This window comes from Vombatus ursinus, unplaced genomic scaffold (genome assembly GCF_900497805.2).
Source record: "Vombatus ursinus unplaced genomic scaffold, bare-nosed wombat genome assembly UNPS02014812.1, whole genome shotgun sequence".
In the NCBI taxonomy this organism is placed as follows: Eukaryota; Metazoa; Chordata; class Mammalia; order Diprotodontia; family Vombatidae; genus Vombatus; species Vombatus ursinus.
The window spans coordinates 13024322-13037746 of NW_020954590.1; the positions used below are offsets into that span (position 1 = coordinate 13024322).

Here is a 13425-nt window from a genome sequence, read left to right on the forward strand (position 1 = left end):
AAAATTGTTTTATATTTCAATTCCAGAAGAAAAAAGGGTTGTTTTCTGGATAGGTGTTTGTGCTATTTTGACTTATGGTTTAAAAGGTTTACTAGTAGTAGACTTTTGTCAACTAGACAATCTGTGATTTTATTACAGGATTTCTAGCTCTTCCTTCCATCATTCGTTTCCTCCTTTTGATAAGAGAAAAATCAACTTAAGAATGTCTAACATAAAGCTAAAAGAGGCAGCCCTTATCTACCTTGACAGGAGTGGAGGCCTTCAGAAATTTATAGATGATTGCAAGCACTATAGTGGTATATTCATCAAAATTAATTTTTAATGGTTTTTTAGACTGAATAATTTAAAATACACTTTGTGATTATGATAATGATTATTGAATTGATATTTATTTACAGATTCAAAGCAAAGTTATGCTGTATATCGGTTCAATATTTCAATAAATCCTTCTGATGTTGTTGAACTGGATGCAGTTCTTGGAAATCATATTTTACATGAACCTTTGAAAGCTGCTCAACTTTTTCAATCAGTAAGTTAAAGACAATTTTTTTTTTTATTGCTTTTTGGTGAGACAGTCGAGGTTAAGTTACTTGCCCAGGGTTACACAGGTAATAGTGTCAAGTGTCTGAGGTCTGATTTGAACTCAGGTCCTACCGACTCCAAGGCCAGAGGTCTATCCACTGCATTACCTAAATTCCCCTTAAAGACAATTTTTGTTGGATCAATTTTTTCTTTGTAAAATTTTTGTTTTCAATTGCAGGTTTGTTTTGTTGCTGTTAAAACTCTTTCCTTAATCGAACAGTTACAGACTGAAACTCAAGTAAGTTTTTTTTTTTAATATTTAACAGAAACAAAGCTAAAATACAATAGTTTTAAAATAGCACTTACAGAAATGTCTTCCCGTTTCCAGATTTTGTTAAAATCACTATTTTTCTCAAAACTCAATGTAATATTTTACAATTATATATTTTATTTTCTGCTATCTTAAAATTTTAATTCATATACATTTTAATATGCAGTTTTATTAATATAGTTTTCATTTTTTCATTAGATTAATATAGTGCTGAAATTAACACATTTGCCTCTTCTGCCAAGTTATGGGCTTGACCTTTGTGAATTTCCATTTGATTACCCGTCTCAGAGGTTTTATATGGTACAGGGAATAATAATTGCAATGACAACAGTAACTAAATATACACAAGGAGCAAGATTCCTTTGTTCAGATGAAACATGTCCTCTTTCTGAAGGTAAAGTATTCAAAATAAGGAGCTAAGTACTTAAATAATTATCTAAGTTTGGATCATGTTATGTAGTTGGAGTAGCAATGTCTTAACAGTAAAATAAAAGTGCTGGTTTTGAAGTCAGGCGTCACACAGGTAGTGTGACCCGTGTGGCCGTGAATAAATCACTAACTTCTTTGATCTTCCATTTCCTCAGTTATAAAATAGGAATAATGAAGATAACAGCACTTGCATTATTACATGGCTCACAGGGTTATTGTAAAGAGAATGCTTTGTAAATTTTAAAGTGCTATGTAAATGTGAATGTTTGGGTATTTTTGGACCAGCTCTCTAATTTCTTGAGTATGTTGATGTTCAGTTGGTTCAGTCATGTCTGACTCTTCATGACCTTATTTGGGGTTTTCATGGCAAAGATACTGAAGCACTTTGCTATTTCCTTCTCTAGCTCATTTTCCAGATGAGCTTCTTCAGTATAGAGAACTCCAAATAAGGAAACTGCGCTACCTGTGTTTACAACACTGAGAAGTTAATAACTTACTCATGGACACACAGCTAGTCTTTGTCAAAGGCTGGACTTGAGCTCAGCCTTTCCTAACTTTAAGACTAATAATGACCCTGTCTGCACTAATACATGGTCCATCAGCTTATTAGTTGTTATTAGGAATGAAGATAGTGAATTTCAGCATGCCTCAGCACTCCTTTTTCAGTAGGTGCATGTGCAGGAGCAGACAGGATCACATTCTGAAAACTTCACAAAAATTTTAATAATTTTATTTGTTCCTCATTGTCAAAATCATGTCCTCTCATTGATTTCTACTTATAAATTTACTTTGTATGATCCAAAGATGCATTTTTTACATGTTCAAAAAGCATTGAATGTGTATCCTCCTAACAAATAAATCATGATATACAGTACAGAAAGAGTATGGTCTAGACTAGAGCATAGAGAAGGCTTGCTGGATCAAAATCAACAGTTTTCCATAGAAAAGAAAGCTATTTTTAAAAGCTTGTTCTCTCTCAATACCCTCACTGGTTAATCTTAGAGGGAAGAATACAGGAGATTTGAAAGCTAAAGATCTTCCTTCGATATGTATCTACCTAGACCCCAAAGAAGAAATAGGCCCCAGTAGTAAATTAGTAAATAGTAAACAAAATAGTAAACCTCTGTGCCACTAAAACTTTAGGTAATTAAAATAAAAATAATGGTTTTACTTTGTCTTGTTTAAAAAGCAGCTAGGACAGAAATACCATTTTATGACTATCAGCTCCTTATGTGCAATAGGGCAAATTTAACATAAATTTTGAATGATTATGGATAAATTTCTAAGCCCCAAAAAAGACTTAATTTATGTTTTATTTCAGGATTTCAGTATATAAGAGTGCATGTACCTGGTGCCACAGAATCTACAACAGTGAGAAATGATTTCTCATGTAAGCTGTGTACCTCCCCACTTCGAGAAGACAGGAAATTTAGAGTACTTGGTGGTAAAAATATAATTTTAAATTTTTGAATAACATTTAAAACATATTTCATTACTTTAAACTTACTGGTATCAAAATTAAGCTTGAAATATATTCCAATAATAACCATGTTCTTTGTGTTAAGATAAACAGATAGCTGAAATAATTACAGCAAAGTCACTTACTGCTTTTCAAGGATGTCCCAATAATCAGCCAATGAGATTTCAGTCTCTTACAGTTTTCCTAAGAGGTCAGTAAGCTTATTTTGAACTTGAAAAAAAAAAAAGCTATAAAACAAACAACTAAGTTGCTTAAAGGTCCTTATACTACTTGGTATTTCTATATAAAAAAAACTTATAAATTTAAGTTTTCTTAAAATTGAGTTCTTCTACTCCTTGTAAACCTTCATTGGGCTTTGTTCTATAGTTTTACAACCACCCAAAACTCTTGTGGAATGAAAAATCAGAGTAATTATTTTACTTTTTTATCTTCCGGGGTCAGAGTTTTACCAAATATTCATTATTTGCTCCTTCAAATTAGTGTATCAGTATAAATAAGTACTAAAGTTCATTAGCAAACTTTTTTTACCTTCTCTCATTTATAGATAGTAAAATAAATAAAATGATCATTCTTCATAGCTAGTTTACCATAAACTGGTACTAATTCTGAATCCCTTAGGTATATGATATTTACAAAGTTCATTTAATGAATAAATCTTTTTTTATTTACTTCATAATTTTTAGATGAATTGAGCAATAAAATCAAAATAGGAAATGAATATATAATTGTTGGAATTCCAACTTGTGTTAAAAACTCTTCACAAAACGTTGTTTGTATAGAGGCCAACAGCATAAATTTGTACAGTCCAAAAGGTAAGGAAAATATCATTGTCATAATTTTTTTAATATTTCAATCGATAAATATTTCTTGAATTTTTACTACGGTAAAAGCATTAAAGTTCTATTCTAAGACTTCATCATAGCATAAAAGTAATATTCTTAATAGAAATTCCAACAGAGCATAAGATGTGATAGGCCCTGCCAAGCTGAGAAAGCTTCCCATACAGTCTTGGGCAGAGATTCTGTAATTCTCCTCAAAGGACCAGTCTAATTAAATTAAGGGAGATTCATCAGCAGAGGGTCACCAGGTAATTCATTTTTAGCAACAAAAACTCATGAGGACGGTTTATTAAGGTGTACAAGCCTTAAAAATCTCTGCAAAATTTCTATGCTTTTAGAAGATTGCTATAGATTTAGGAGATAGGTTTGGAATTAGAATACTGGGTACTCCACATAAATTAACTCATGGATCAAAGTATTAAGGAAACTAAATAACATAATAAAACTTCATCAACATGTGAATTATAATATATCACTTCCTCCAAGAAGCAAAAAAGTATACTTATAAAAAAATTACCTTATAAGCCTTACCAATAGAATTTGAAAATATGTTGTTATACTTTTTCCTTTATCTTACCAAAGAGGTTAGAAAAAGTCAGGGAGGGAAGAGGAGAGTTTACCTTTTCAGGAGACTATCTAGGTAATTCATAGAAACACTACAAAACCTCATCACTCTTTAACAGAACTTTTCTAATTCAATCCAATTCTACCAGCATTTATGAAGCACCTACTAAATGCAAGGCACTGTACTAAATACTGGAGATACAAAACCAAAATGAGAAACAGGCCCTGCCTTTTGGCAAGTGATGGACTAGAATGAATGAGACATACTGTGTCAGACAGCTAATATGTGAATTTATTTTGTTTGATTATGTTTGTTATAAAGGAGAACTTAGGGAAGTATGGTAAGGATGGTTGGGGGAGAACTTGGTGGTAGTTATAGTGATGCAGAAAAGAAAAGAACATCAATGGAACATTTTTAAAATACACAGAACAGAGCAGGAAATTCAGAAGGGAGATAAAAACAAACAGGATAATTTTGTTAGGGTGTTTTTAAATCTAATATTAATTTTCTTTTAAACTATAAAAGAGAAGTTCATGATTTCTTATATAGTATTCTTTCTGTTCTTTGTATAGTGAAATATGGATATTTGTTGATATTTGTCAAGTTCATAATAAAAAAAATGTAAAACAAAAACAGTCTTTGACCTCAAGAAGCCTACATTCTCCTGGAGTTAACATTCTAATAGAATCCTACAGTTCCTGTAGGAGCACGGGAACTTGGAGGGGTATTTGCCATTTTGTAGCACAAATCAGAAGTAAGATAAGTATCTTGCTTCAGATACCTGAACAAAGGACACTAGGTTAGAGAAGCAACAAGATGGGATCTGAAATCCAGCAGGGAGAAAAGGTAACTAATTAGGTTTAAATAAAGTCTTGTTATTAATTAGATGTCTGCTTAAAACCTCTGGCAGACCACAATTGAGAGTAACTTCTTTTTAAAACATTAGACCTTGGCAAGAATCTAGTTTCCAATCAGAAGAAGCGGAATGAAATAGCATGTCACAAGACAAAAAGGGATCAACTAGCATTTATTAAGCACTTACTTTATGCCAAGCACCTGTATTATGAAGCGTTACTACTAAGTCCTCAAAGCAGGAAGTAGGCAAACAGGCCCTTGTCCATGGCAGAGAACTACCAAGAGAACGACATAGAGCTGAGGGTCTTGTTTCTAGCAAGTATGGGCAAAGGCATTTTTGCTGACTTGAAAAGAGTATTTTATATGCTTCTTGCCAATGACAAGTGACAAAACAAATTGTTTTTTCCTCCTAGAGGAAAAGCTAAAAGAGCTAAAGAAGCACTTCTCTACCCTCCAGATTATTAGTGAGAATGAAGCACTACTTGAAAGAATGTAGAAATGCTTTGAATCACTTATATTAAGAGGAATGCAAATCAAAACAATTCTTAGATTTTACTTCATACCCTATAAATTGGCAAAGATGACAAAAGATGGGAATAGTCTATATTGGCAGGGATGTCAGAAGATAGGCACACTACTGCATTGTTGGTAGAGCTGTTAATAAACACAACCATTTTGGAAAGCATTTAGGATTATGCAAAGTGCCTAAAATGTCTATATCCTTTGACCCAGAAATTCCACTGCTAGGCATATATCCCAAACAGGTCATTGACAAAAAGGCTCTGTGTGTACCAGTATATTAACAACAGTACTTTTCTGGGGTAGCAAAGAACTGGATACAAAGTTGATGCCCATTAATTGGGGAATGGACAAGCAAATTGTGATACATGAATGTAATGGAATGTTACTATGCTGTAAAAAATTATGAATGTGATGAATACATATAAGTATATCAAGATTTATATAAACTGATACCAAGTGAAATAAGCAGAGGCAAGAAAATGATATACGAAGTGACTACAACAATATAACTGGAAGGAACAACTGCAAAAAAAAATCAAAATTCAAAGTTGCAAAATTACAAAGAACAAGCAAGGGTTGAAAGAAGAAATATGAAGACTTCCCCACCCCACTCTTTGCAAAGGTAAGAGATCTACAAGTGATGTACATTGCACATATTTTCTGACTTTTTTTAAATATATTGATTGGTTATATTGATTAAATTTCTATTTTTGTCTTTAAAAATATTTATTATATGAGATGACTCTCGGAGAGGGAGAGGGAAAGATGTTGGGGAAATTATGGTGATTTAAAAAAACAAAAGATCAATAAAGACTTTTTTTTTAATTTAAAAAGAATAGGGAACATGAAACAAAAACAAAAATAAAATGAATAGACAAAAAGGAATCCTATCTAGTGTGAAGAGGTTGGAAGGTTGATGAATGTAACAAGAATGACCACTGAACATTTGAAGCTATGTAATAGATAAAAGTCTCTTTAAGTCACAGGATCATAGATTTAGAATTTGAAGAGATTTCAGAGGTTAACTATTCTAACCCTTCATTTTACAGATGAGGAAACTGAGTCCCAGAGAGGTTAAGTAACTTACCCAAGGATTCATAGGCAGTAAGCAGCAGAGGTGAGATTTGAACCCAAATCCTCTGACTCAGTAGCAATATCCTTTCTACTGTACCATACTACATCCCTCAGCAGACGTGGCCCCTCCATGGAAGAAGTAACTCTGTATCATGAACAATTGATAGGGATTTTTAGGAGCCACCAAAAGAGAAGTCATCCAATAATCAGAAGAGACAACAGTATTGATGGTTGGTAACTTCCTGCTGAGGACTACCAAGGCACCTCTTATTTACATACAGAGAGAGAGAGTAACTGAGGGAGGGGCATTAACCATTTGGGGTTTCAACCAATAATCAGATAGGCACAGGAGCCCTGGGAGTGGCAGCACCTTCCACACCACCAGATCTACTACCAACCCAGTCCACATAGCCATCATCTAAGGAAGCAACTCCTGTAGAAAAGGGGCCAGCCATGCCCATTAAGACCTTCTGTTTAGTCAATAAATATTGACTACATACACATACACACTATATCTTTGCTTTGAAAGGTAAGAGTTGAATTCAATCAAATGATTGTTACTGCAAAGGCCGGTTTCCATGTTCTTTCTCTTAAATGTAACCTATGAACCAGTTCCAAAAAGAAAAAAAAAGTAAGCTATTTCATAAATACAGTAGAAATTTTCAGAGATGATTTAAGTAACTAAGGCATGGCCCAACAACCTATGGCTTGTGTGCCAAAAATGACAAGTTGTACTAGGTTTAAAGCTTATTTCAGAGACTGGAAAGGTGATTAATCTGTCTTATTCACTGTCAACTGTTTAGTAGCAAGTGTTTTCTAAATGGATGGTTATAAGTTAAACCTGCCGGCACACCAAAGGAATGAAAGATAGCTTATGCAAGTAAAATGTATTATATCCTAGTGAAGTTTATTGAAAGATACTTGGAGTTACCAGAAACCATTGTGGCTGCTGTTAGAGCTCTGGCCTTGGGGTCAGGAGGACCTGAGTTCAAATCCGGCCTCGCACACTTGACACTTACTAGCTGATCCTGAGCAAGTCACTTAACCCCGATTGCCTCACAAAAAAAAAAGAAGAAGAATGTGGCTGCTGGCTCTCTCAGTACTACCCTGTATAAGAAGTTATCCTATATGAACTATGAATTTCCCATTCCCTATGCCAGATGATGACTCAGTCCATGTGAAGAACATGTAGACTCAGTTTGTAGGATAGCAAAATGGCTTCCCAGCTTTCCCCTTATAAAGCAGAAAAAAGACCTTTCTGACTCATGTTAGTGATGCTTCACCAGTTCTGTTATTTTGCAGAGATTCTAGGGCAGTGACTGATGGGGAAGTAAGGTGTTATGTGTTGATTCTCTTCCCAAATCTATTCTTTGGAATTTTGAGCATTCTAGATGATTGAGAGGTTTAAATGGGGCGTAATCTGGCTAATCCTGTAGCTGTCCTTGAAGATATATTATTCATTGCTTAGAATGGGCCTACTCATAGCATTGGGTGAGATCTACAAGACATTGTTTTTCTGTATAATTCCAAAGCTGAGGGCATCAAATGGCAACAATTTTTTATTTAAAAAGTACCATTTAAGTTTGTCCATGATCTAAATTTCTTAACTGCCCTGAGTCAGTCTCCAGATGTTAAAAGTGTATTATCTATATAGGGTGAGAAAATAGGTTAACACTTAGTACTTAATATATATTGGTCTATCTTGCATCCATGAAGTGAATCATCAGACAAGTACAGAGGAACTAAAAAACGTTTCTGCTACATAAAGGACAATATTTAATGACACACATCCTGTCAATGCCATTCTGACCATTTGTGAGAGTCTTTGCTAGCAGCCTGCTAGAAATATTCACTTGCTATCCCATTCACCACTTTCTAGAATCAGTACAAGGTCAGCATTCTTCCTTATCCTGCACATCAGAAGAAAAGGCTGTAGAACTTACATTACTTTTTATACTTTGCTGACCTCAGAAATAGGGTATGGTTTACAGTGTAAAGTGCTTAATTGCGGTAGATGTTGATATAAGTGACTTTTGTCTCTAGCCTCTCCTGGCCAACCCATCAATCATTTCCAACTACTTTGAACCACAGTGGCTTTCTCAGCTTCATCCTCTGCCTTCTCTATATCTTCATAAATGTAGTTTAAATAGCCATTGCCTCCCCACTATTTGGAAACAAATGACCTATAGAAATATTAATAAGTAGTATAGGAGTTTGAGCTGGAAGAACCTAGATATCATCTGATACAACTTCCTCATTTTTAAAAATTAAAAAAACTGAGACCGAGAGAATATGTGACTTTCCTCAAAAGTCTTATGGGTAATAAGAGAACCAGGATTTGAACCCATCTCCTCTGACTCCAAATGCAGTTTTTTCTACTATACCATGTTGCCTGTTTTCTCCTTTTATTCTAATTATATGTATCACTGGTTCAGAAAAAAAAAACCAGTAGTTTATTAAATAGTAAATGATTTGGAAGAATTTTTCCCTCTAAGTACCTAACACTAACTTTCATTCTAGAAGAGGAGTTTTCAAATTGAGTAGAATTTGGCCTTATATATGTAAAGTAATTTGATATTTTCTGATAAAAAATCTTTTAAGTATAGGGTAATATTTTCTTAATCAAATATATATGTAAGGGTGAGGGTCTACCCCTATTCCAATTATCATGGAAGGCCCAGATATCTCAGTTGAATCAATTTATCAAAAGTAAACTGGGTATGAATAATTCCTTAATTATCTTGAAAAGATCACTGAGACTTTGGGTCATTTGATGAAAGCAGATAATGCCACACAGAGAATATCTTGGGATTGGTTGAAAAGAATCAGCCATGTTGCAGCTAGGTAGTGCAGTGGGTAGAGTAAGAAAGCTGTTGTTCAGTCACGTCCAACTCATCGTGACTCCATGGACCATGCTATCTATGGTGTTTTCTTGGCAAAGCTACTAGAAAGGTTTGCCATTTTCTTTTTCAGTGAATTAAAGTGAACAAAGGTTAAGTGACTTGCCCAGGGTCACACAGCTAGTGAGTGTCTGAGGCTGGATTTGAACTCAGGTTTTCCTACCTTCAGGCCCAGTGCTCTATTCACTGAACCATCTTGCTGCCCCAGAGTTGGGAAGAAAATAAGTTCAAATATGGTCTTAGACACATATGGCTGTGTGACCTTGGGCAAGTCACTCAAGCTCTGCCTCAGTTTCCTCAACTGTAAAATGGGGATGATACTCAGCTACCTCACAGAGTCATTGTGAGAATCAAATGAGATAATATTTATAAAGCACTTAACTTAGTGCCTGGCATAAAGTAGGTGGTTAACAAATTGTTTCATTCCTTCCATGCCTTGTGGGGCTATGTACAAAAAATGGCAAGCTAGTTTGGAGCTAATCAGTACAGTGGTAGTCAAATCCAGGGATGAAAGACACCTGAAAGGGAGTTAAAATTGGGAAGGGAACTAGTTTCCCTCCTCCTTCAACCTTGACCACGTGACAACCTCATGATCTGTGAAAACTGGGAAGATCTAGAATGCACATCAATCCTGGTAGCAATGTCCATGGAACAACAATGGTTGATGGTAGCATATGTATCAAGAGCACAAAGATACAGCAAAGAAAGGCAGATTTAGGATTCTATAAGGCACTGACCCTCAGAGCCCAGCAGAGAGATACACCTGAGAGGAACTTTATGAGGACTTCACAAAGGACTAAAAGGATTTCTAAAAATCAAGTTAACGAGTTTGCACTGAAGCCACATGTACTCCCTAAATTTGAGCCCACTCTCCTCAACAACCTTGTCTGTGCAAGGGGATGGTATGCCCACAGTTTGAGGGGAATATTTAACATTTCTTGCTATAGCTACTTAGTAAATAACCTTTCTGAAAGCTTATTAAGTTTGTCTGATAATCAGTGTGGAACACACTAGTGGGGCTCATGAGCAAGAGTACTAGAAACTCTAGTAATCCTCACAGTTACCTTTAGAATCTTGAGTAGGCGAAGCAGCCATGCCCTGGGGACTTGGCCTTCTAATAATACAAGTGGGAGTTGCGGAAATAGACCTCCAAGGAGTTACTACATACACTATCAGAGCAATGCATTTAACGTATCATCAACATCTTAAATAAGGTACATAGTGAAGTGGAAAGACTGCTATATTTGTAGTCAGAGTATCATATGTTCTTAGACTTGAACACCAGCTTTTCCATTTACCACCAGTGCAACCCTGGGCAGGTCACAACACAGTTTCCTCATGTTTTAAATTAGAAGGTTGGGCTAATCTTAAAGGTCTCTTCTACTTAAAGCATCTATAGTAGTCTTATATATTTCTTAGTACCATAATAATATTTTTGAAATGTATATTTCATCAGTTCCACTATGTCTATTCTTTTTTTTGTTTCTGTTGACTATAGGTGTAGTACATAAAGCAATCCATCCATATTCTACTTTCTCACTTTTTTAAAATTGTGATTAAAAAATTATTTAAGTGTACATCAAGAGTATCTCTGATAAAAATATGAAAAGAAAGGGGCAGCTAGGTGGCAAAGTGGATAGAGCTCTGGCCTTGGAGTCAGGAGGATCTGAGTTCAAATCTGGCCTCAGACACATGATACTCACTAGCTGTGTGACCCTGAGCAAGTCGCTTGACCCCAACTGCCTTGCAAAAAATAAAAATGTAATAAAAAATATTTTTTAAATATGAAAAGAGAACAGATAGGCTTTCCCAAACTATTTTCTAAGCCACACTACACTATTTGTTACGTACTTGTGCTACAATTCTTTGGCCTATTTCATTTCTTAAACCTGAGCCATATTTTCCAACATAGTTTTTCCATTCTACTCTATGCTTAACTTCACTTGAAGTCACCAGGCATCAAAGTAGATGTTGACAGTCACCTAGGTGGCTTTTTTTTTTACAGAAGTCCTTTTATTGACTGTTATGACTTCATGATTTGAGAAACTACTAAATGAATTTCTGCCTGTAGAAAGTCTGCTAACTAATGGACCAGCTCCTTTGTGTGATTGGATTTATTTATCACTTATTACATACTGAAACCACAAGTGCAAACTTCATTTTGGGAGATTCTTTTCTTGAATTAACATTTAGATTAAGTGTAGTTTTTTGTAATCCTTTTTGCTTTCATATTGAGTTAATAATAGTTTCATTTGAAGCATAGACTATTGTAACTTTATCATCCACGTGTCAAAAGTTTAACAGGTTTGCTTTTTTCCTCTTTGAAATCTGACTGGACTTTCCTTTTTTTTTTTTTTTCCCTTTTTGGTGAGGCAGTCAGGGTTAAGTGACTTGCCCAGGGACACACAGCTAGTAAGTGTCAAGGGTCTGAAGCTGGATTTGAACTCAGGTCCTCCTGACTCCAAGGCCAGAGCTCTATTGCGCCACCTAGCTGCCCCCTGACTAAGCTTTCCTAACCTGCTTTCCCACTGAGATAATATTAGCTTCTTCCAAAATCATTCTCAGAATAATTATTATATCTGAACTGGGCAGGCTACTTACCTGAGATAACAGTTGCTTCCCTGGGTACATGTGTGTCATCCTTAGGTTAATTATGAGAAATTGCCTATTATGGATTCCCTCTTCTGCGCAACCACTTCCACAGGTAACAGCCTCCTGTAGCTGAGACTTCTTAGGGTGTTGAATATGTGCCAAAAATGAGCTGTCCGTATGATCTATCATGACTTTTGAAAACCCGTTTATCAGTTCATCCAAGAGTGCCCTAGCTAGTTATCACTCTCAAATTTTAAATGACATCATGAAGGGAAACTTATATGGTTAATGATGTCAGAAGCAGAGATTGTTCTCTATATAAATGTAGCACGTATGCTCTGGCCTCACTATCCCAGCTGGCTATCTTAGGGTTCTAGGGATACCTTAAAAGATTCTCTAATGCTATTAGGTCAAGCCCTGTCTCCATTGCGTTTCCCCCACTGTTAGTCACCAGTGAGCATCACTTAGTTCCTTTTAACCACAACATTAATTAGCTTTTGCAAAGGGATATTTACTTCAAATATATAATAGAAAAAAAACCATTTTCCCCACCACCTCTAGGGCACGTTCTCCCCTTTGCCACCTCGGTCTCTGGGGCAAGTGAGCTCAGACTTAGTACCATTTCTGGGCCCACCAAGTTGCAGTGTGACTGCCAGATGAGACCCTCTCTCAGCTGGATCCCAAAAGTAATTCTTTGTTCTTTGGGGCATTAATGCTAGACTGACTACAAAACCAACATGAACTCACTCCTGGATTCCTTGATAAGAGGATGCCCTGATGACTCATTTTCCTGATTTTCCTAAACTTACAAGGTCCATACCTCCAAATTAATCTCCTTCACTGATACCATCAGCAAAGGAATCAAACTAAGGACAAAGATCCAACAGGAGAAAGCAGCTAAAGAAAATGGCTGAAGCTCAATAACAGAGTGGGTTTATTATTGAGTAGCTCCAATGAAAAATAAAATCAAGCTTCTGGCCTCAGGAAAGGTTAAGTTCCTGCAGCAGTCCTAGAGCATATAGGAGCCTTCACTCAGATATTACAGACCTGGGATTGACTGGAAGTCAACCCCTTACCCTCAGATGAGAAACCAACTGTTCTAGGTGAAAACACTTCAATGATTCCTTCAGCACATAAGGCCATCGAAGTGGAGACTGGACAAATTTTTCTAAGTGTCCCTTTCTACGTAGGGAACAGCAAGATTTCTCTAAGTATCCCTAGATAGGAAATCACTTTAGAGGTACAGGAAAGTTTTCTCTGGGTCCTTATTCCAAAGAGCATCTGAAATTTCCCCCAATGGATCCCTGCCACTGAAG

At 35.7% G+C, this 13425-nt stretch overlaps 1 protein-coding gene across 1 annotated transcript in view; it reads left to right on the forward strand.

The window, feature by feature from the left end:
* Positions 1-202: 202 nt before the first annotated feature.
* LOC114053721 (minichromosome maintenance domain-containing protein 2-like) overlaps positions 203-13425 on the forward strand; it is a 36597-nt gene continuing 23374 nt past the window's right edge. The window contains exons 1-7 of the mRNA XM_027876851.1: positions 203-296; positions 399-529; positions 761-820; positions 1052-1247; positions 2604-2726; positions 2848-2952; positions 3446-3574. Coding sequence (XP_027732652.1) covers positions 203-296; positions 399-529; positions 761-820; positions 1052-1247; positions 2604-2726; positions 2848-2952; positions 3446-3574 — 838 coding nt within the window. The remainder of the gene's footprint in view (positions 297-398; positions 530-760; positions 821-1051; positions 1248-2603; positions 2727-2847; positions 2953-3445; positions 3575-13425) is intronic.